Here is a 24,059-nt window from a genome sequence, read left to right on the forward strand (position 1 = left end):
TAATTAGCATTTCATTTTGGAGGGGGTAACTATACTGATAAAAGTCACCCTGTCCTAGAGAGATTTACATGGTTTTCAAAACATCACACCAGGGTAAGCCTACACGAAACACAGCCCTTATTTTAAGTTTCTCTAAAATCCCCTATGGGAAAATTTAATGAAATTGGAACCATTTCCCTGTTTGACCCCTAGATTTTATGGGTATTATGACTCATACTGTGGTACTCTATGATAATGTCATATTCCTAAGTCTTCCAGGTCCTAGTGATTATCCAATTTCACGTCGGAGCATCATCCGATTTTAACAGACAAGCAGAGTATACACAACAGTTGAGAAATAGAGGGGCAGAACAATCAATTCTATGCAAGACAAGCTTCCCTCGCACCAATTCTATGAAAAGCTGTCAAAAACGGAGTTTCTCCAAGGCAATTTCATGATGCATATCATGCAGACATAAGAGCACAATAACACAAATGTGTTTCGTCACATACCAGACAGTTGCAGGGAATTGTGTTGTTTTACAGAGTCAGCCATAGTAGTAGGGCACCTCAGTGCAAATTAGGGTCAAGTGCCCTGCACAAGGGCACGTTAACAGATTTTTCACCTTGTCAGCTCGGGTATTCGCACCAGCAACCTTCCGGTTACTGGGCCAACACACTAACCGCTAGGCTACATGCCACCCACAAGTTCAATACAATAGGCTACATTACAGTGCATATATAGAGTTGAAGTCGGAAGTTTACATAGGATCACCACTTTATTTTAGGAATGTGAAATGTCAGAATAATAGTAGAGAGAATTATTTATTTCAGCTTCTATTTCTCCAATACCTTGACTTCGTTGTCCAGCCATTTTGCCACAACTTTGGAAGTATGCCTGGGGTCATTGTCCATTTGGAAGAACCATTTGTGACCAAGCTTTAACTTCCCGACTGATGTCGCTTCAATATATCCACACATTTCCCTTCCGCATGATGCCATCTATTTTGTGAAGTACACCAGTCCCTCCTGCAGCAAAGCACCCCCACAACATGATGCTGCCACCCCCGTGCTTCACAGTTGGGATGGTGTTCTTCAGCTTGCAAGTTTCCCCCTTTTTCATTCAAATGGTTATTATGGCCAAATAGTTATATTTTTTTTCATCAGACATTTCTCCTAAAAGTACGATATTTGTCCCCATGTGCAGTTGCAAACCATAGTCTGTTTTTTTATGGCGGTTTTGAAGCAGTGGCTTCTTTCTTGCCAGGTGGCCTTTCAGGTTATGTCGATATAGGACTAGTTTTACTGTGGATATAGATACTTTTGTACCAGTTTCCTCCAGAATCTTCACACGGTCCTTTGCCGTTGTTCTGGGATTGACTCGCACTTTTCGCACCAAAGTATTTTCATCTCTAGGAGACAGAACACGTCTCCTTCCTGAGCGATATGACAGCTGCGTGGTCCCATGGTGTTTATACTTGCGTACTATTGTTTGTACAGATGAACGTGGTACTTTCGGGCATTTGGAAATTGCTCAAGGATGAACCAGACTTGTGGAGGTCTACAATGTTTTTTCTGAGGTCTTGGCTGATTTCTTTAAATTTTCCCATGATGTCAAGCAAAGAGTCACTGAGTTTGAAGGTAGGCCTTGAAATACATCCACTGGTACATCTCCACTTGACTCAAATGATGTCTGTTAGCCTATGAGAAGCTTCTAACGCCATGACATTTTCTCAAATTTTCCAAGCTGTTTAAGGGCACAGTCAACTTAGTGTATGTAAACTTCTGACCCACTGGAATTGAGATACAGTGAATTATACATTAAATAATCTGTAAACAATTGTTTGAAATGTGTCTTGTATCAATTGTTACTTGTGTCATGCACAAAGTAGATTTCCTAACCGACTTGGCAAAATTATAGTTTGTTAACAAGAAATTTGTGGAGTGGGTGAAAAACGGATTTTAATGACTCCAACCTTAGTGTATGTAAACTTCCGATTTCAACTGTACGCAAGAGCACAATAGTCCAATGCATATTTGTGGCTTTCCCAGGTGGAATGCCCCCTTGACTACCAGCCAGTGGAAAAAGGTGACATGCAGGCAGTGTTCATTTAAAAAAAAAGTCTACTAGTTGGAGGCAAAAGGACCAACACAGACACAGGGTTGGTTCACTGACTAAGAGGTTATGAGGGTCCTTTTGAATGACACCTGTATGTTTACAGTGCCTTCTGAAAGTATTGACACCCCTTGACTTTTTCCCCCATTTGGTTGTGTTACATCCTGAATTTAAATTAGATTTTTAGTCACTGAACTACACACAATACCCCATAATGTCAAAGTGGAATTTAATTAATTAAATAATAATAAGTATGCTACCCCTTTGTTATGGCAAGCCTAAATACATTCAGGAATAAAAATTTGCTTAACAAGTCACATAATAGTTTGGATGGATTCACTGTGTGTGCAATACATGTTTAACAGGATGTTTTAATGACTACCTCCTCTCTGTACCCAACACATACACATAATTGTAAGGTCCCTCAGTCCAGCAGTGAATTTGAATATTCAACCCCAAAGACCTGGAAGGTTGTCGATTGCCTCGCAAAGGGCACCTATTAGTATAGTTGGGTAAAAAATGTAAAAAGCTGACATTGAATATCCCTTTGAGCATGGTGAAGTTAATAATTACACGTTGGATTGTGTATCAATACACCCAGTCACTACAAAGATACAGGCGTCCTTCCTAACTCAGTTGCCGCAGAGGAAGTAAACTGCTCAGGGATTTCACCATGAGGCCAATGGTGACTTTCAAACAGTTACATAGTTGAATGGCTGTAATAGGAGAAAACTGAGGATGGATCAACAACATTGTAGTTACTCTACAATACTAACCTCATTGACAGAGTGAAAAGACAATATTTTTTTTATATCCCATTTAAAAAAAATCCTATTTGCAACAAGGCACTAAAGTAATACTGCAAAAAATGTGGCAAAGCAATTAACACTTTGCATTCAGGACAAAGTTGTTTGGGGCAAATACAATACAATACATAACGGAGTACCACTCTCCATATTTTCAAGCATAGTGGTGGCTGCATCATGTTATAGGTATGCGTGTAATTGTTAAGGACTGGGGAGTTTTTCCATAATAAAAAAAAAGAATGCTAAGCACAGACAAAATCCTAGAGGAAAACCTGGTTCAAATCTGCTTTCCACCAGCCACTTTGAAATTAATTCACCTTTCAGCAGGACAATAACATAAAACACAAGGCCAAATCTACACTGGAGTTATTACACAGAAGACAGTGAATGTTCCTGAGTGGTCAAGTTACAGTTGACTAAAGACTACTTGAAAATCTATGGCAAAACCTAAAAATTGTTGTCTAGCAATGTTCAACAACCAATATGACAGAGCTTGACAAATTTTGAAGAGAGTAATGGGCAAATGTCACACAATACAGGTGTGGCAAGCTCTTAGAGGCTTGCCCAGAAAGACTCACATCTGTAATCGCTGCCAAAATGTGCTTATACAAAGTACTGACACAGTGGTGTGAACACTAACGTAAAGTAGATATCTGTATTTAATTTAATACATTTGAAAAAAAATCTAAAAACATGTTTTCACTTGGTATATTATGAGATAGATCGATAGGAATATATATATATATATAAAAAATTATTCAATTTTGAATTCTGGCTGTAACAAAATGTGGAATATGTCAAGGGGTATGAATACTTTCTGAAGGCAATGTAACTACTAAAGTCGGGACAATACCAATAATATTGTTTTCCATGGCAAAATGAAAAAACTACACAGACCAAACTCTTTGGTCCTTTAAAAACCTCCTGTGTAAAATATAGTCTACTATAACTTGGGAAACTCTGGATGACAACAATGATGTACGTAGAACGCCATCTCTAAAGAGTCTTGTAAAGAGAGATGTCAATAGAACCTGACAATGTTCACTTGTCTCTCTACCCCTCTTTTCACTCACTCAGTCAGCAACTAAAAGCAGGTTCTCTGTGTCAGTGTTCCATTCTAAGACGGCTTGGTTACCATCTGAAAGTCGGGCACTATGAAATATAGTACTGTTGCATTGGTGTTTATAATGCACTTAATGTCAAAGAAATCTGGTCGCCTACATATCCAACAAAAGACATGCTTTACATACAAGCTTGATAAAATGTTTGCACTGCGAGGCGTGACGTGGTCTCCTGCCCATGAGAGTAGTGTTGGCTGTAGGAGATACAGAATAAATACAAGGCTAACAAACCCTCGTGATCGTCGGTCTGACGTATTTTTATTTGACCTTTATTTTACTAGGCAAGTCAGTTAAGAACAAATTCTTATTTTCAAATCACGGCCACGGAACAGTGGTTTAATTGCCTTGTTCAGGGGCAGAATGACAGATTTTTACCTTATCAGCTCGGCGATTCGATCCACCAACCTTTCAGTTACTGGCCCAACACTCTAACCACTAGGCTACCTGCTTATGATGACTAGAAGCAGGAAACAGGGAGAGAAAATGGGAGAGAACGCATTTTTCAAAAGGCTAAAATATACTTGAAAAAGGCTTAATTACAATATTTATAATTGAATAGCTCTGGTGCCATTATAATACTTTGGGCACTCATTAACAGGTGAAAGGCAGCGGATAAGAATCCCACAGTGGAAGCTGAAGACTGAAGGAAAGCTCAGCTGAAACGTCAAGACTCACTGCCTCCTTCCTCAAGCGTGACGGGCGGCCAGACAAAAAGCATTGTTTCCACAGGGAAGTGGAGAGAGAGGGGAAACACTCACTGCCCTAACTACACTGACAGACGAAGCACCCAGATCCATTGAAAGATCAGAACAAAAAGATTGCAGAGACATCCGAGTCAGAGGAAATTAATAGGTCACCTGAGAAGACACCAAAGAATGGATTCTTTCAATGATCCTTTGCAAAGTTGGACGAGTAGGCCTATCTCCATTTAGAAAACCACTTCCTGACTGAGTGTGATTACACGTCTTATTTAGAAAACTGAAGGCATGTGCTAGTGTCAATACTGCACTGTGGCTTCAGGTGAATTGAGGCCTATGTCGTCTATAGAAACATGAGTATTGGGATGCAAAATCTTCAAACTAAGAGTAGGACTAAATTAAAATACGATATTTAGAAAACAAGGCCATTTTTAAAAGTTAAAGGCAAAACAAAGTTTTGTTGTGAGCACTAGAATACCAATGAATTCTAACTCTACTTGGCCAACCTAAATTCCCTCATATGAACTATTGCTGTAACTCAATTAAGAGACTGAAGTCATTATTCAGATTATCTTCTGCTTCACACAGAACGAACCACAATATCAATTTCCTCTGTGGCACATCTGAGACGCACCGAAACAGCATGGACCTAAACAGCATGCTGAAGTGAAGCATATAAATGGTATCATAGTTATTTTTCGCAGGAAAAGGCCTACCTAAGTACATGCTGTACAAATTAATTATTACTTTTTCAACATTGTATTTGTCAGAGGATGGGCAGTGCCATTGATGCCAGCTCCATTTTGAAGTAGTCAATTTTCTTCTTCTACTTCTATGAGTTGGTAAACAAACTAAAGACTGTGTACTGCCCCCTGGAGTGTGTTGTATGAACAGGTACCAAAGCCACGGTTGGCAATTTACTGCCAAATGCAGTTATGGAATGTTTGCTCAAGAGTATAATTCATTGGCTGAACACTCCTGATGACCTGGATGGAATTATGTGATACTTTCTTTCTTTCCCCATCAGAAGTCCCACCCAATTGACTACTAAAAAAATGTAAGTTCTCAATGGTGTTGTCCATGCTAAAACAGGATTTTTGGCACAAGAGTCCTATCTATCTCTATGTTTGAGCCCTGTTCGTTGTTGTTCCCTATATAGAGTGTGGAGCTCTCTTTTATTTTCAAGTTTTCTACTCCGCTAGCCAGCACCTCACCTATATAGGTGTGCGTTTCTTTTTCTTCTAGGTTGATGTTCCCTTGCCAGACTGCTTCCTTATTTTCCCGTCACCTGACACAGATCTCCTGGCACCTAGTTGAAATATCTAATTTACCTACAGTATCAGTCAAAAGTTTGGACACAGCTACCTCACGAAGCTGGATGAGAGAATGCCAAGAGTGTGCAAAGCTGCCATCAAGGCAAAGGGTGACTACTTTGAAGAATGTCAAATATATTTTGATTAGTTTAACACTTTTTTGGTTACTACATGCTTCCATGTGTGTTATTTCATATTTCTGTCTTCACTTATTTCTACAATGTAGAAAATAGTAAAAATAAAGAAAAACCCTTGTATGAGTATGTGCTTTCAAAATTTCTCACTGGAATTGTATGCACGAAGACACACCCAACTGGGTCCATGACCCAATTAGTCATGGCATAACATTGAATGTGCCAAAACATACTCTAATACCCACTCAGTCACAAGTTCTCACAACAGACACACTAGTAATTACTATGGCACCACTTGCTAGAGAGCAGCATTTCATTGCATTCCAACATTAGCAGTTGGCCTGAAACAATATTCAAGATAGAAATCTGAATAGATTGTGTAATTCATTGTTTCCCATGCACAGAGACAAGTCAGATTATGTTCCTCCTCACAAGAGTATAGTCTTATTTTAGGGAATACTGTACCACAAACTGCATTGCTAGTAAAATGCCTGAGCTGACACACCTGCATCAAAGTAGCCTATCCCTGATTTAGAGGGTGAGACTTTCTTTTAGCACAAATGCATTGCTACCCTAATGGAAACCAAAATGTGGCTACAGTAACCTGTGGGGAAATACCATTATTTGCCCTGCTGGGACTAATGCCGTAGACAACTGGCACAGAGACGCCATCAAATCAAGCTTTACTTATACAGCACATTTTAGACATGAATGCAACGCAATGTTCTTCACACAATTATTATTATATTTTTTGAACTATAAAAATAAACTCAAATATGTACTACAAAACACAAGATGATAAAAAAATAAAACAGAAATATTAAAAACGCACCCTAAGGAAAAGCAAAGCTAAAAAGGTGTGTCAAGATCTCTGAAATATGTCCACAGTTTTGGCCCTCAGGTTGCCATGGCAGACACACATGGAGACCCGCTTAGGGGTAGGGAGGAAGGAATGACACATTCTGTTTGTCACTGCAGCACCACAGTTGCTTGCTGGCAATCAGTCAAGTGCTGAGCAACATATACTGTATGTGAGCACCTTGGCTTGCAGGAACCTGTAGGTTACAGAGCGTCATTGACAGACATTTCATTCTTAGTCAGGGTCACACAAACGCAGACGGACATTGGAAATTCAGTAACAAAAGTCCACTTAGGCTCAGCCTAAACTGAGGTCCACACTTTGAATGACATGTAGTAGAGAATTATGGAAATACTATGCTACTACAAGTGCTCTCTGCATGTTTGTTTTTTTAGGTCCATTACCACATTTAAAGTTTCCCAGTGGAGAATGCCATTTGTGAAAAACAAGTAAAAGTTTTTGTTTTGTTTTAAGCGGTTATAGTATGAGTGGTGGTTGTTTCATTTGATAGTATATTGTTGGAATTGATCTTAAGACTTTCTTGCTGGGAAAGCGAGGCAGATATTTCAAAAGACAATGGTTTTGCCTGACAATAAACTACCTGAGTGTTGACACACCCAAGGCCTACAGGAGAATCTCTCACGGTATAAGGGGCCTAGAGGGGGCGGGGGAAGTATTACGTTCCCACTGTTGCATCGTAGCCTATGGCTTTATTATAAAAGTAGGTCAACATTTGATCACTGAAAACAAAGCATTTCATTCTCAATAAGAGACAGCCCATCTATGTTGCGAGGTATAAAAAAAACAATTACGCAGACACCGGGCTTTTGCAATACATTCACGCAAAGGATTTCAATTTACATGTTTGAAACATTGCATATCGTTACTGCATCATAAAGTAACAGTTTATTAACCCAAAGTTAAAGCGCATAGAACCCTAACAAAAACAAACTTGCTTTAGTTCCCTAACCAGAATAGAGGCAGGCAGTGCTGTAATACTTACCAGCTGTTTACAACACTACAAGAGACAATTTTGACATGTAGGCAACTTGCAGCTTTCACCCGCTCGAGTTATTCCGATCCAGTTTTAGATTACAAAACCACCACTGAAGGCACAAAGTGTGCGCACTTCGATAATCCTTGGAAACTTTGTCACTTGTTCGCTGAGGTATAGCTTGTTCAAGACACTCTTATCGGTAGCTGTCCGTGCAAGCAGTCGCCATGTTTGCGTTTGGTCACACTTTAGTGAGCAATTATTTTTATTTTTTTACACCGCTGCATGAGACAGAATGAAACCGCCCAGATAGTGACTGACACTCAGATGACAAACCTTCTCCGCCTTTTTCCAACCGCCTCTTAAAGCCAGTTTATGCTTGATCTGAAAAAGTGGTCGGAAGCTTCGTATGGCGGCAGTGACGCAATTGCGGAGCATCCCGCGGCCAAATCAAGCTCTGTACCGCATCGCCGTGCGCCTATCAAATTGTGTAACAATACGGAGGGCTCTGTACAGCTGCATTGACGTGATTGGTTGACGCTAGGTGGGGGCGGGAGGTCCTGTACAAACACAAACTCACTTCCTTGACAACTTCCTTCACAACAGCTCTTCTCTGCTCCACGAAGCGCAAAAAGTATGTTTGCTTTGACTTCTGCGGAGGCGAATTTACTGTATGGTCACTGTAGATGTCAGCTTGACAATGTAAGGCCTATGCCCCTACCCCCATGTGAAATGTAATGCATATAATGTCTTGACACCAGAATATTGTAGGCTGCAAATTCAACAGGTGTTATAGAGTGCTATAGTATTTGACATTTTTTTCATTTAGTGACAATATATTTTATATACAAGCTCCCTTAGTCCGTTTGGGTGTTAAATAGCCAATACTAGGTCTACTGCATAAATAAGCAATTTTTCAAAAATCAAGTAGGCCCATATTTCATGAATTGAAAAGTCCAATGAGAATTCATCCAAAAATAATCCAATGATTATTCTGGATAACGTTTCCCATGACTAAATATTCTTACTGATGAGACCCTTAAACCCTTAAGAAGCTGAAATATTTCACTTTTATACATTCCATTTTCCATCTGTACACAATTCCTCTAAGCTGAAATTGTCCCAGTTCTTCCATCGCCTGCATACTCAGACATATGACAGCATGTTCCAGTTCACTCCAATATCCAGCAACTTCGCACAGCCATTGAAGACAAGTGGGACAACATTCCACAGGCCACATTCAACAGCCTGATCAACTCTGAAGATGTGTCGTGCTGCATGAGGAAAATGGTGGTCACACCAGATAAAAGCGTCTGCTAAATGGCATATATTATTATTATTAATTGGTTGAGATGCACATCCCTATTATTATTAGTATGTTATTGTATCTGACCTGCATTATGTAAGAGAATGTCTGTCTAATACTGTGACAGAAAATAAATTGAATCTTCCCATGTTTTATTAGATGGTTTTTAGTTTGTGTCTGTATCCCAGTTATGTGAAATCCATAGATTAGGGCTTAAGGAAATCAGTCAATTGAAGAAAAAAAATGCATTATGAACTGTAACTCAGTAAAATCTTTTAAATTATTGCATCAGTGTAGTTTAGATGATTGAACCCCCAATAACTCCATGCAAGTGTAAACAAGGCCTTTACAAGCACAGGAACTGAATCCCCAAAAAGATTAACCCCGATTGACATTGTTACCAATTTAATTCATTTAACAATATACAATTCATGTTTGTTTATTCTCACCCATCATATGTCATCTTAGACATAAAAAAAATATTTAAAACTTGTTTCCATGCTAGTTTCAGACCATGTTAGATTGGCACACATATGTACAAATATTTTAATTGCATGTGCATTGAAATTAGTTAGCTTTAATTGTGAAAAAGTAAGAAACTAGAAGACTGCTCAGAAAATATATAAATGTGGAGACACTACAGGTCATCTATGGGGGAGAATGTGAACAATTGCGGGAGGTTATACTGCCCTGTTCTTGGCGGTGAGGGGCTCTCTAGAGTGTCCAGATCCAGGGAAAAGACCTTGTCCGTCACTTCCACTGTGGCTGAGGTCTCCGGTGTTGCTGCCATCAGCCAGTCTCTGGCGTCCAGGCTCCTCTTGTCATGCTGTGAGAGAGAGGGCTCTGGCGCCCCCTGGCGGTGGTCCATGAAGGAGGCCTCTCCAAAAGCCTGCTGGATCTTGTCCAAACGCCTGCGTGCATCCAGCAGGGCTGGCTCAGTCTCTGTGGGGAGGAGATAGGGGATGTGGGGGAGGAGCAGCTCTTCCTCCTCAGTGTTGGATATATCCCTGGAGTTAATGGAGGTCAGGAGGCTGCTGTCGTTGCCCGGCAGCTCAGGAAGTGTCTCCTGATCTATACTGTACTGCTCTGGGAACACCTCTTGGTTGATGCTGAACTGGACCACGTTGTTGTTGCTCAGGCTATTGAGGGCTTCCATGTTGGAGTCCCAGGACAGGGTGGACATGAGGGAAGCCTGCTGGGGGGCTGCAGTACTGCACCCATTGGTGGGATCCAGGCTTGTGCTCAGGGAGGAAAAGTCGTGGCCAAGGGAGGCCTCATGTACCTCGCTGAGGGGCATGAGGCACCCACGGATGTTGTCGCAGTCAAATGTAGCAGACAGGCAGGCCTTCTGAGCCTCTTCCTCCACCGCCCTTCGCCAGGAACTCTTCACATCCAAAACTGAGGAGGGGGGAAATAAACATTGCTCCTCTGGCCAACAAAAGGCAAAATTGAAGAGAGCATTCTGTCTTTCAAATTACATCAAATAAGGTCCAATACTCACTCAAACTCTCTGGGGTGCGTGGAATCTGCTTCCTGGTGGAGAAAGGGTCTTCGCCAAGAGTATCGAGTATGTCTCCCAGCTCAAGTCCTCGTAAACTTATGTTGCCAGGGCTGGGGGTCACAGCCTCCGCAAACTAAAAATGCACACAAACAGGAATTGAAAATGCTCCATGCATGGCATGCATGTTAAGCAACATGGTACAGACAATACCAGTCATACACAGATCAGTGGGTTAGAACAGAAATTTCCAATCGTGCTGAGCAGAACCCCTAGTTATTTAGTTACGTTCCAGTGTTCCGATCAGCATTATACAGTTCTGAACCGGTTCAAACCCCCAAAAAGTAATGGTTCAAATAGCTATTTTTTGCCATTTAAAATCAGTTTTTACATTTAGCCAATCATTAACTCCACCAATTAACGTGGACAGAGCAGCTTGCTATGGAAAATGTAAGCTAGTTGTTTACATGCTTGATGGACAGTTAAGTGCAGGCATGTGATGTGAGGGTGTGGAGTGAAAGAGGGGTGAACATTGAGGGGGCTTGGCTTGAAGCGCTGAGCATCATGACATGTGAATTGGAATGGTTTAGGCCATTATTAGCATCCTAATTTCACTGAATTATATATTCTCCTCTGTTCCCAAAACCAGTTCCAACCCCTGATGCAGGTATGGATTGTCTGCTCCGCATCTCTCAGTTGCGATTTCACGCAACTTGCCCCGGTCATCAGAGAGCAGGTATGCTATAGGGAGAGCTAGTGATGGTCAGAGCACCCCCATATGGAAACTGTACCCGATTTGCTAAGTTGTCCAACTCAGAGTCAAGGATCTGAGCCTTTTTCTTCACTGCAGACACATGAGGAGTCTTCCTTACACTGGCCTATAAAAAAACAGAATGGTCACATAGGTGATTATCACACCCTGATGAAGACAGCTTGGCTGTTGAAACGTTGGTAATTCAATTTTTGCATCTGAGCTCCTAGAGTGTACGGCTCTTTTATTTTTAAGTTTTCTACTCCCCGAGCCAGCACCTCGCCTAAATAGCTGTGCATCTATTTTTCTTCTAGATTACCTATGTGATTAAACATGTACATAAATTAGGGACATATTTTGGTATTCAGGGGTGACTAAAAGGCCAAAAGCCTTTAAATCTAAAAAACAGATTTATAACATTGAATGAGCTAAAACAAAGCCTTAAAATATATATTTCCAAAGCCAAATAGGATGCCTGTTGCACATCACCTACCGGCAGGTGGCTTGGTGAGGGAGCTTTGGCAGGGACAGCCAGAGGAGATTCACAAAGTGCAGGGAGGGGAGTCAGTGGGAAAATGGCCACACTAGGAAGAGATGCAATCATCTCAACAGCTGGAGGGTAGAGGCTGTTAAAAAAATAAAAAAAAGAGACATGTTATAAAGACATTCTGTGGATCAAATGATGTTGGAAATATGATTAGAAAAAACAAGACTGGATAACGGTTGTCTGCTCCGTATCTGTCCATTGCGATTTCATTCAACTCGCCCTGGTCATCAGAGAGCAGGTATGTGACGGACAGAGCACAGCTCAGGACTGACCAGGTATCTGCCTCCCAACAACAGAGGAATCAGTATACTAGTTGCCCATTAGCAATGAATGCAAGGCAAGCAGAGTTTTAATATACCTTTTGAGGGTATAATCCATTGTGGTAACGGTCTCCATTGGAACAGAGTCAGTCGCCACAGGCTTCTCCTCAGGAAATTCTAAGTTATGAAACCACCACAAGGTACCACTTGTTAAAATATTCAGTTAAACAATAAAAGCAACTTAGAAGTGGAAATCTTTTGTTTTGCTTTACTCACCGGGTAGATTGGCCGGATACTGAGAGAAGATGCTGGATTTGAAGCTGGCGTCGGTGGCCGGCTCAAAGGACAGAGGTGCCATGGGGAACAGAAAGTCCAGGGCCTAAAGGGAGAGAGAGAGTACAGCCCTCAGTCAGATTTGAATATCCCTGGCCTAGGCAGTAGGGGCTGTTGCTGGAAAAAAGCCATTTAATACATCCATGTCAAACCAGAAAAGGCACTTACAGGATCCTCGTTGAGGAACGAGGTCAGCGGCGTGCGTTTCAAACAGTCCGCCCACTTCCGGTCCCACTCTGCCTCCAACTTTCTGATGAGGCTCTTCACCTCGGGAATTTCTTCCTTTGAAATCCTCTTCCTGTAAAGAGAAAGACAGTGGGATGCAGTGATGCCAGAGAGAACCGAGCTTGACAGTTTAAAATAGCTATTAATACTGTCCAAGATGGATTTAAATTGCTGCGTTCTTGTGTTAAAAGACAACAAATTACAAACATGTTAACTGCTGCTACGCAATTCAAACAGTAATACATAAACTGGGTAGTAGTTCCCCAACAAGCAAGCCTCTGCGATAGCAGTTTGTAGCCTACCTCATGACTCGGAGATCCTCCATGGCACGGGCCATCTGTAGGTTCCTCTCCTGCAGGTGCAAGGGGTGGAGCTGGGCAATGGGGGTGTGTCCTGCCACCCGGGTCCTTTCCGCCCCTAGGAGAACCAGAGCCTGATGGAGCAGCTCCAGCATACGGAGGATGTTCAGCTGTCCTGCCTCGTAAACACTGCCCACACTCGACTGGCGAACACACAGAACTTACTTAGTGATAAACACTAGAGCAGTACCCACAGCACTCAGAAAGTCCCACTTATTTGTAGCATTTCCAGTACTAGCATACCTGATTCAATCAGTTAACTAAATTACCATTTATTAGTTTCATCGGTTGTGCTAGCTCTGGAACATATCAAACATGTGGAAAACCTGGGGTTACTTGAGAGGTTTGGGAAACATTGCACTGACATATGGACTAGGTTCCAAATGCACCATCACCCGCTAAAGTAAAAGGGCATTTTTGCACGTCTCACCAGGTGGGATAACTGCTCTATCCGCTCTAGCAGAACACAGGGGATTTTGAGGGCAAGGTCCGTCCCGTCCAGGGTGTACTGGTCCACATCTCCCCTGATGACACTCTCCACCACCCGCCGCTCCTCCTCCAGAGTGGACAGCACTCCGTCCATGGACGACCACAAGGAGCGCACCTTGGGTGTGTTCAGAGGTGAAATGGTCAGACTATTGCATATAGAAATGTTATGAATGTCCATTTCTAATCATGTTATACACACTATAAGTCATTTATAAAATGAAGGAAAACCTTCTGAATCTTGTCAGCTTGAGGGGTTCCCTCCTGTTCAACTTTCTTGTGACGCCTGCGCAGGGTAAATACATTTATTTTACCAGCTGCTATTGATTATTAGCACTTGGTGTATGTTTGATACAAAAAAATATATATCTGAACTACAGTCCAAAAAAATATATACTTAAAAAAGGGTAAATGGACTCATACATACTTATGCAAATCATCATACTTTGCGTCTTCAGCTCTCCAATATCTCAAAGACTTCACTCGAGACCTACAAGCGAGAACAGATGTAGAATGGCCAAAACAAGGCACATTTGAAAAGAAACAACAGTTGACTGGCAAAGGCAAGACATTCACCTCAGGGCATACAAACTCCAAACCTGTGACCAACTGTTTTAAGAGGGTGGCTTGATGATTACCTGCTCATCATTTGCACCTGTGCTAATTAGCCAGAATCACAACACACCTAACCATTTAAAAAAAATATCTATATTTTTATCTAACAGAATTGGTCTCAACAAAAATTTGACACTTATAGGCATTGTAAACACCAGTGTATCTACAAACACATCCAATGCCTGTGGTTTGTGTAGTAGCCATGACTTACTGGGCCTGTCTCTGGTACTCCTGCAGCATCAGGTCCTGTTCCACAGCTCCTCTCAGGAATCTGGTCTTGACCAGCTGAAACCGCTTCAGCGCCATTTCCACAGAAGAGGCAGGGGCTGCCGCTGCCTCTGGGACCCACGTGCCATCTAACACACATTGGCTGCGTTCACACAATTCTGATATCTTTTTCACTAAATCAGTCTTTGACCGATCACAGACCATTCATATCAGTTTTTTTTCTTCTTCTTCCAGAGCGCATCTGATATCAGAATTGGGCTGACTGAAAATACCCACTAGCTAGGTTTCCATCCAATTGTTGACAAAGTGATTATTGTAAAATATGCCAATTTTCCCACCAGAGATGTTTCCATCAAAATTACTTCTTGCGGATAAAAAAATATATTTTTTAAAGTCTATGCGTAATAACGTAATGCACATACAATAACTGCAGTCAAATCCCCATGTACAAAAAAAAATACAAGTTAATTGGTTTGGTTCACATTTAACTCTACAGATGGTTGTCACAACAAAGAAATGTGGTTATATAGCGAATATGCCCACTGTTAATGGCACGTGCACTCTAACCAATAGCTTGCAGATACAATGCAGGTATAGTCTACATGAGACTATTATGGACAAAAGAGCAAGATTATGTCATTTGTCAAACAGCAGCCAAGCTTCGATCATCATGTCACCAGAATAAGACCCTGGATATTTACTGAAAAGCAGCATCAATCTCATCACCTTGCACTGTCACCACCCTTTGAAGCTCATGATTCATTTCATCTGTAGCCTAATAAACTGCATGTCTTCCCGAGTCGTAGTGGGAGGATCACACAGCACGTCATCGCATGACTCCAAGATTACCTCAATATAATGGTTATTATTATATATTTGTGCATAAAAGCATTTCCACCACTATTTCTCACATAATCTTAGACACAAAAACCCCACCTTCTCTAGCATATTTTGTTTTGTTGACATTTGGAAAGTTACCCAACAAACAAATTAGCTGTTTCGATCAGGCCTGTCGTGACACTTTTTATCTGACATGTACTTTATGCGCATAAAACGGTTAGATGGGACCTGGTTATTGACAAACAACTCCAGACAAACAGTTGCAATTCACAGGGAGATGAAAAGCTATGGAGTCTGCCTTTTTATTTTACCAGGCAAGTCAGTTAAGAACAAATTCTTAATTTCAATGACAGCCTAGGAACAGTGGGTTAACTGTCTTGTTCAGGGGCAGAACGACAGATTTTTACCTTGTCAGCTCAGGGATTCGATCTTGCAACGTTTCTGTTACAGACCCAACACTCTAACCACTAGGCTACCCACTGCCCTGCATTTAGACAGGCAGCCCAATTCTGCTTTTACCCCCACTAAATTGGTCTTTCGACTAATCAGATCAGCTCTGAAAAATATAGCTGTGAAAAGCTCTGTGATTGGTCAAAATCTGCTTGTGTGAAAGCAGCATAAGAAGTCCAAACCTTGGGCTACACATAGTGTAAATGTGATAACCCCATAATGACAAAGCAAAAACAGGTTAGTGTGTGTAGCTTGAGGGGGGGAACAATTTAATCCATTTTAGAATAAAGCTGTAACATAACAAAATGTGGAAAAGTCAAGGTCTGAATACTTTCCAAATACACTGTATAGGTCTTACTACCTGTTGAAAATGTCTTCATATCATGCAACATGACATGATTGGCTAGATGGAGCATAAGGTTGATGAACTTGGGTCCACCAGGCGAGAGGAATAGTGACGCCACCACTTTGGGAACTGTGCTCCCCTGCTCATCCTGAAAGCACAGATAAAGTTCAAACACTTTAGACCTGTTGACCAGACAGTAGTCTGCTGCAACAAGTAGGTCAAATCGTGCACATCTGAAAGAAGACATGTCAAATCCTTACCATTAGATCTCGCAGCCAAGCACAGGTCACCTTACGGAATTCGGCATCTGCTTTGTGGTCCAACACTGGCCAGCAATGCCTGCATACAAGACCCAGCATTTTACACGATTGCAAAAAATGACAAATGTGTGAAGAGAAACAAGCCGGGTCTGCGACCATCATACCTGTATGCATCGTGGAAGCGTGCGGGGTTGAGTTTTTCTAACAGGAAATGGGTAACTATGTAGAATGCGTCCTTGTTTGGTTTGTCAAACATATTGCTGTTGGTGAGAAACTGGTGTCAAAACAGGCTTCTGACTGAGCTGAGAGAATGGAGTCGTTCTACCTATGCCTTGTTATTTTCATTGTCATGACTTCGCCAGTTTGTCTCACTGGATTGAAACAGGGTTGCAAGACTGATGTTGACACTGTCAACGCGAACTGTTAACGTTAGCTGTTACCACAACAATCAATACTTACGGTCCAAGAATGATGTGTTTAACATTGGCTTTGCTGGCTCCTGATGATGCTGCGACTTCGGGTTGAAATCCAAGACCCACAAGAGACCACCACAGATATTTACCGTTCGTTCTCTGAAGAGTCGACATTCTTCCAGCAAGCTGACAGTTCTGAGATCTAAAAGTGATCTAACTGCTAGCTAGCAGAAGACTGAAACATACGATGCAACTAAATTAACGGTAGCTAACTAAATTGTCTAGTTAGTTGGGCAGAAAGCGAACATAGCTAGCGATAGTAACTAACGTTACCGTCGTCGAATTTCAACAAATGATACAAATACAATTGCCGTAAAAAAATGAAGCATGTACACCATACATATGTAGTTACTCGACATTACGCATGCCAACTTCGATGAATGTCTTCTTCAAACCGCCAAATATTTCAAGAAGAAAAGAATTAGCCGGATGCTGATCTGCATACTTCCTGTGTTGCGCATAATTTTGTCCCCTACAGATCTCGGATTGATCCTTCGCTGCTAGTCGATTCAACAATAAGAACCACATTTGAATTGTCATATCTTGAATTGATAATCACGACTAGTAAAATGTGTATTATTGAATTGGAATTAGACTAGTTCAACTAGGTGGCTGGGATATATTTTAATCGTCTAGCTGTTTAGATTAATTCACGTTTTGTTTGTATGTAGCATTACTGCCGGGGTGTGTCTTTGTGAGTGATCGGTGAAATGGCTGAGCAGGGAGTTCTCCTGGACCAGGGCCAGTTCTGCTGCTCTATCTGCCTGGATTTACTGAAAGAGCCGGTCACTATCAACTGTGGACACAGTTACTGTAGCAACTGTATTGAGGACTCCTGGGATAAGGATGACCCAACGGGTGTCTACAGCTGTCCCCAGTGTAGACATACCTTCTCCCCAAGGCCTGCTCTGATGAAGAATAGCCTGCTAGCCATGGTGGTCGGGAACATGAAGAAGACAGGGCTCCAGGCTACTTCTCCTGCTCTGTGCTTTGCTGGACCTGGAGATGTGGAATGTGATTTCTGCAATGGGAGAAAGCAGAAAGCTCTCAAGTCATGTCTGGTGTGTCTAGCCTCTTACTGCGAGACTCATCTCCAGCCTCACTATAATGTAGCTCCATTGATGAAGCACAAGCTGGTCAAAGCCACCACACAATTACAGGACAATATCTGCTCTCATCATGACAAACTGATGGAGATTTTCTGCAGGACCGATCAGCAGTGTATCTGTTATCTGTGTACCATGGATGAACATAAAGGCCATGATACAGTCTCAATCACTGCAGAAAAGACTGAGAAACAGGTGAGAATCAGAGCTAATCTTAGTTATTGTGATGAAAACAACATGGCAAAAAAAACATCACATGTAGATAGGCGTATGAGGCAGATTTGCATTGTCAAATCGCATCAATGCCATGTAGCTCAATAAAGTGTTTGTTTTTTTGTCCACAGAAGCAGATAGGGACAAGTCAGCAGAAGGTCAACCAGAGAGTCCAGGAGAGGGAAAAAGAGTTGAAGGAACTGCAACAGGCTGTGGAGTTTCTCAGCGTGAGTATTGACCAGAGGAGATTAACCATGTCATCTTTGTTGCAGTCGTGTTGGGCAGATCATATGATCCCAAACCGCCTGGAGAAGCGTTTGATATCTCAGGAACCACAATGATATGATATTGCAATCTTCTGAGGCTCCAAGTCAGAGAAATAGAATAGACTTTAACATGAAGCCATCTCTTGTCTACATGTGTGTTTTAACAGCGCTCTGCACAGGCAGCAGTGGAAGAAAGTGAGAGGATCTTTACAGAGTTGATTGACTCCATTGAGAGAAGGCGCTCGGAGATGAAGGAGCTGATCGTAGCCCAGGAGAATTCAGCTGTGAGTCAAGCTGAAGCCCTCATGGAGCGTTTGGAGCAGGAGATCACTGAGCTGAAGAGGAGAGAGATTGAGCTGGAAAAGCTGACACACACAGAGGATCACATCCATTTCCTGGAGGTAGCTTCACTGAGTGACCATCTGTCTGTTATTGCAAAAGGAACTCGTTATTCTGGGGTGGGTTTACCAAAGCCTTTATAGCTAGCTAAAGTAGTGAGTAGTATGTTATTTATATAGTTAGTGGACTTAGACTTATGTCTCTCGTAGAGTAGCAAAGTGCTTAATTTTAGGAATTTGTTAGTTCACACACAGAAGATTGACTGTCAAACATCCATACAAATAAATTCTCTCTCTGCAGAGTTATCAGTCTCTCGCCAGTCCCAGTGTATTTTCAGACTTGCCCACCATCGATGTCCGTCCACTTCAGTACTTTGAGGATGTGAGTGAGGCTGTGTCTAACCTGAGAGAGAAACTGGAGGGCATCTTGAAGAGAGAATGGTGCAGAATCTCCACCAGAGGTAGGTTAGAAAGTAGAGTTCCATCTGCATACTTTGATGACATTGAAGTTCTAGCCTACACTGCATTATATTGTCTAATCATAACACTCTTTCACTGTGTGTGAATGTGCGTTTCAGTGAATCTAGTGGATGTTCTACACCCACCCGAGCCCAAAACCAGAGCCGACTTCTTACAATGTGAGTCCAATTGCTAAAAGTTGTATTTTCAATGATTACTCGCCACAAACCCTGAGATACAAGTAAAGAGGGGGACTCATATCATGTTTTTATTTCTTAATTTCTCTTCCCTCAGATTCATGTCGGCTCACCCTGGACGCAAACACGTTATACAGACAACTCTTTCTGTCTGAGCGGAACAGAAAGGTGAAACTGAAGCGCAAAGGCTACTCCTACCACAGTAGTCCAGACAGATTCACTCAATTGTGTCAGGTGCTGTGCAGGGAAGGTCTATCTGGGCGCTGTTACTGGGAGGTGGAGTGGAGTGGGTGGAAGATTTATGCAGGCGTTTCGTATAAAGACATCAGCCGATCTGGGCCTGCAGAGGATTGTCAATTTGGACACAATGACAAGTCCTGGAGTTTAGAGTGCTGTAGTAATGGTTACTTTTTCCGACATAATAATGTAAAGACTGAAGTGGCACGCCCTCAGTCCTCCAGAGTAGGAGTGTACCTGGATCACCAGGCGGGCACTCTGTCCTTCTACAGTGTCTCTGATACAATGACCCTCCTCCACAGTGTCCAGACCAGATTCACGCAGCCCCTCTATCCTGGGTTCTGGCTTCATTGCTTTAAGACCACAGCTGAGTTATGTGAGTTAGACTAGAGTCCTATGTCAGTGATGCTTTACCCTACTATTCAGTGAGTTGTTTATCAGATAAAAAACTTTCCTTCTATGAATCTCAGAGGATTTTGACTCTCACAGATTGAGCTCTCTGTAGTCTAGATAGAATTTGAGGTAATTTTCCCCAAATTGTAGGATGTTTAAAATCAAGTAGTCAAGTTAATCAAATGTCTGTGTTAGTCAGACAATCCATATCACTAGTGAGATTTTACTTCTGAAAGTATGTATTAGGGCAGGCAATACATTGTTTTCAGAATGATCTCTGAACTTGACATGTCTGTGTGTTATTGCATATTCTATGTCAGCAATTTTTATGTAGGCTACTGTGCATATCTTGCAGTCAGCGTTTTTGCCGGTATATTCAATTTGTATTTGTCCTAGAACTCATGTTGCATAATGTTACAGGTCCCCTCGAGGTCCATATTATACCATATACTATTCAATCAACTGAAGTAAGTAGTTTACTGAGCCCTTATTAACTCAATATTGACAATGCTGAAGCAAATGTAAACTGATAAATAAACTGCGTATTTGTTGAACATCTGATTAGCGTACTACTTCTTAAACCTTCAGAGCCTCCTAATGTCACGAGAGCAATCGGTCGTTGTGGTCATATTTACATTTGAGTCATCCAGCAGATTATATTATCCAGAGCGATTTACAGTAGTTTGCCATGTTTCACAGCCTGAGGAGAACTGGAACCACTCTGGGCCTGCTCCTCAGAAAGGAATCCACCATTTTAGAGGCTTCAGAATCTACATTTAATTGTAGTTGTTAAATGGTCTTCTGACATAGCTGGTAGATTCCTTTCACTGGCCAGATTACTTGAAAGCTCAGGTCTGCAAGCAGGCGTTTGTGCAGATAGACTTCGCTAAAAACTTTAGTGGCTTCTGACTTCAATTCAACACTGGATAATTTCTCAATGGTTGTCATTACAGGAGATCCAAGCTTTTTCTCAGAAGGTGAAAGTAGGAGGATGTTTGGACTCACCAAGCTGCCAGAGGATATAGTCTCTTTCAGATTTTTTTTCTCTGCTAGGGAGTCTTCCAGAAGACCAACACTATCCCTTGAAGCGGGGGAGGGAAAAAAATGGACTTTGTGCGATTTCTCGAAGCACATCCATTGTTCTTTACTCTCCTCCCTGGCATTCTCTGGAGTTGACCATAACAGCCATGACCTCTCCTGTTGACAAGAGAAGCCTCAATGTCCACATTCTCCTTAGATGGATTGGTTTTGGCTTGAGGCGCAGCCTGTCCAGTGATTCCAAACCTCCGCAACTTGGCACAGATAACAGACACCAGCTTCTGGGCGGCCTGCATGGCATATCGCCTGCCAGTGTCACACAACACTGGACTTGATTTACCTGAGCTGGAACAGGAGATGATCAGTGAGATGTCAGAGTTCACATGACTCACGACATCTCTGACCACAGATCTGATCAATCCAGGAGCCAGAAGAGCAGGATTGATCACCAAGTGTTTGGAGAATTGTGGCCTCTGATCTCGAAGAGGGCATTCAGAGGATCTGTCAATCGAGCGTCTACTCGATGTGCCCTCTGCAACGACGTCTGGGAACTTCAAAACGAACACAAGAATTGATCAATCTTGACTAATGTTTACATTTTGATATCTACAAATAACTACTTTAAATTCACCTAAATCACAATAATTGTAATATTTAGTTCTCTAAAGATGTGGTGTCTGCCTTTCTTACTTTACCATAAAAACAATTGTTCTTTAGCTTTTCATTCTTAGAACTGTCATATGCTAGATTTCAGGGTGAGGATTTCTTCCGCTATATGGGAAACTGTTTTCACTCTATTCCCGTTATATTTTGTTTTAATACAAAAAAAAGAGCATGATATTTATTTTTAAGAGGCTGTGGTGTCAAGTGCTTAGTTAGTCAATATGATAAACTTCATGTCCAACTTTTTATCAAATAATCACATCAAATGTTGACAGATAAACTTACAGGATTTCTCATGCCCTCCTGAATCACCTCCCACTGCCTGATAAAGACAAGTTAACATGTTCAGTTGTTTTGTAGTGGTCCAGACAGGGTTGTTGTGTAAAGAATGGACGCTATTTAAAGATTTTGAGCATACCTATCAGTGAGATTCCTCATGAAATTGATGATTGGGAAGCAGACGTCCTCTCGGGTAAAGTAGACTCTTCCGTAGTGCCTTCCTCCTGTAAGAGTTTAATTACTGCCTCTCTGTTTTTGTATTTATCTGGATACTGAGCTCTGGGTGAACAGAATGCCACTGAGGAACCTAAAGGACATGAGCTGTTTTGTTTTTAAAATAATGAATCTGAACAAGAAAGGGCACCCTAACCAAACAGTACACTACTGGGAAAAGCAATCATTTAATATAGAAAAATATCTAACCTGCCTCAGAAGTGTTCTTGGAACTTGATTTTCTCTTTGTCTTCAAGGAAACAGATTTCAGGTCCCACATGAATTATTATCCCTAATGTGTTGCACCAAGTCAAGGCAGCCTATTATTTAGCCAATACATAGGCAGATAGTAATTCAAACCTCGCAAGGAACCCAAATGACCAGAGGACTAATCTTACCTTCCTCTCATTCTTCAGCTGAACTCTTCTTTCTTCACATTCTCCTATACGGTGTTCATCAAAATGAAAGTAAGAGGTTTTTTTTATATGCATGAAGCTGTTGAAAGACATAGGCCTGCCTCTTTTTCATCTGACATTGAATCAAGTTTGTAAAATGAAACAAGATCACTTAACTGAGAAGAGAGAAAATAAATGACCAAAGGACCAATCCTACCTTGACAGACTTGTCCTTCTCCTTTGGTTGAGTATCTGTTCCTTCACCTCCTTCATCCCTTTCTTTTGATGACTATCTTATAATTCATGTTATAAGCGACTTTTGTTGTTATAATCATCAGCCTACTGTAGCTCAGTTGGTAGAGCATGGCGCTTGTAACGCCAGGGTAGTGGGTTCGATCCCTGGGACCACCCATACGTAGAATGTATGCACACATGACTGTAAGTCGCTTTGGATAAAAGTGTCTGCTAAATGGCATATATTATTATTATTATATAGTGTTCATGAAAATTAAGCTTTACATTTTTTTAAATATTTTAATCTGTAGACATTTTATAAACGTTTTGTTGAAAAGACTATAACACAAAGCTGCCAAAATAGACCTAGAGCGTTTTCATCTAACATTGGATCAAGTTTGTAAAATAAAACTTAAAAGCGCAGAATTGTGTCCTAGTTATAGGCTATGCCCTCTAAACAGTCTGAACCGTGGACACAGGTGTTGACCTTTTTGACATCATAATGGTGTAGTTGTGACAATTCACAACTACACCATTATAGGAATTGAAGTCCATGCAACCATGTCCCATTTAAAATAGCCTACTGTAATCATAATAAGACTTGTGTTGTAGGCATAGGCCCAATAACTGGTTCCACACAGTTAGGTCCATGTGACAATTTCCTTCATCACTTCCAACTTCAAGTCAACCTATTCATAAAAGTTAAACTTGGTCATTGACTTAAAGAAATATTTCTGCTGTCCCTCACTCCCCATTTTGTATGTCTACACACAGGAGGTTGGTGGGACCTTAATTGGGGAGAACGGGCTCATGTTAAGGACTGGAGCGGGAACATTTGGAATGGTATCAAATACATCAAACGCATGGTTTCCATTCCATTTGCTCCGTTCCGGCCATTATTATGAGCTATTCTCCCCACAGCAGCCTCCTATGCTACGAACCATGTTCATACCGTATTTTGAAGACCTGGCAGTGACTTTGTCATAGGAGTAGGCTTAAAACTTTGATGGTGCTAATTAGTAGGTCTAAAC

General features: G+C 41.5%; 3 protein-coding genes and 2 non-coding genes across 5 annotated transcripts in view; 1 reads left to right on the plus strand and 4 right to left on the minus strand.

The window, feature by feature from the left end:
• Positions 1-8,435, minus strand: part of LOC124014543 (DENN domain-containing protein 4C-like) — a 57,181-nt gene extending 48,746 nt beyond the window's left edge. Inside the window, exon 1 of the mRNA XM_046329660.1 lies at positions 8,030-8,435. The gene's annotated coding sequence lies outside the window, so the exon portion shown is untranslated. The remainder of the gene's footprint in view (positions 1-8,029) is intronic.
• Positions 8,436-9,714: 1,279 nt separating this feature from the next.
• LOC124013666 (HAUS augmin-like complex subunit 6) lies at positions 9,715-18,331 on the minus strand. Its single transcript, XM_046328040.1, has 16 exons — positions 16,984-18,331; positions 16,689-16,784; positions 16,525-16,603; positions 16,280-16,412; positions 14,612-14,756; positions 14,213-14,275; positions 14,017-14,071; positions 13,730-13,903; positions 13,243-13,442; positions 12,884-13,013; positions 12,659-12,761; positions 12,481-12,559; positions 12,069-12,201; positions 11,616-11,702; positions 10,828-10,960; positions 9,715-10,724 (listed from the first exon to the last, which is right to left on the minus strand). Exons 1-16 carry the CDS (start codon positions 17,109-17,111, stop codon positions 9,964-9,966), a joined length of 2,499 nt encoding a protein of 832 aa, XP_046183996.1. The 5' UTR covers positions 17,112-18,331; the 3' UTR covers positions 9,715-9,963.
• LOC124014635 lies at positions 11,497-11,601 on the minus strand. Its single transcript, XR_006835060.1, has one exon. It is a non-coding gene; the product is annotated as a small Cajal body-specific RNA 8 (non-coding RNA).
• LOC124014634 lies at positions 12,297-12,411 on the minus strand. The gene has a single exon (XR_006835059.1). It is a non-coding gene; the product is annotated as a small Cajal body-specific RNA 8 (non-coding RNA).
• Positions 17,444-20,767, plus strand: LOC124013667 (tripartite motif-containing protein 16-like). Its single transcript, XM_046328041.1, has 6 exons — positions 17,444-18,298; positions 18,448-18,543; positions 18,750-18,983; positions 19,222-19,381; positions 19,499-19,558; positions 19,674-20,767. The coding sequence occupies exons 1-6, from the start codon at positions 17,708-17,710 to the stop codon at positions 20,201-20,203; spliced, it is 1,671 nt and encodes a 556-aa protein (XP_046183997.1). The 5' UTR covers positions 17,444-17,707; the 3' UTR covers positions 20,204-20,767.
• Positions 20,768-24,059: the final 3,292 nt, after the last annotated feature.

Source organism: Oncorhynchus gorbuscha, linkage group LG25 (genome assembly GCF_021184085.1).
Source record: "Oncorhynchus gorbuscha isolate QuinsamMale2020 ecotype Even-year linkage group LG25, OgorEven_v1.0, whole genome shotgun sequence".
Lineage (NCBI taxonomy): Eukaryota > Metazoa > Chordata > Actinopteri > Salmoniformes > Salmonidae > Oncorhynchus > Oncorhynchus gorbuscha.

Coding starts and splice junctions, on each gene's coding strand:
- LOC124013666 (XM_046328040.1), bottom strand. CDS start 17,111: ATGTCGACTCTTCAGAGAACGAACGGTAAATATCTGTGGTGGTCTCTT. Junction 14,276..14,611: donor GAGTACCAGAGACAGGCCCA/GTAAGTCATGGC, acceptor TCTCGCTTGTAG/GTCTCGAGTGAAGTCTTTGA. Junction 13,014..13,242: donor GAGGATCTCCGAGTCATGAG/GTAGGCTACAAA, acceptor TTCTCTTTACAG/GAAGAGGATTTCAAAGGAAG.
- LOC124013667 (XM_046328041.1), top strand. CDS start 17,708: ATGGCTGAGCAGGGAGTTCTCCTGGACCAGGGCCAGTTCTGCTGCTCT. Junction 18,299..18,447: donor CAGAAAAGACTGAGAAACAG/GTGAGAATCAGA, acceptor TTTTGTCCACAG/AAGCAGATAGGGACAAGTCA. Junction 19,382..19,498: donor GTGCAGAATCTCCACCAGAG/GTAGGTTAGAAA, acceptor TGTGCGTTTCAG/TGAATCTAGTGGATGTTCTA.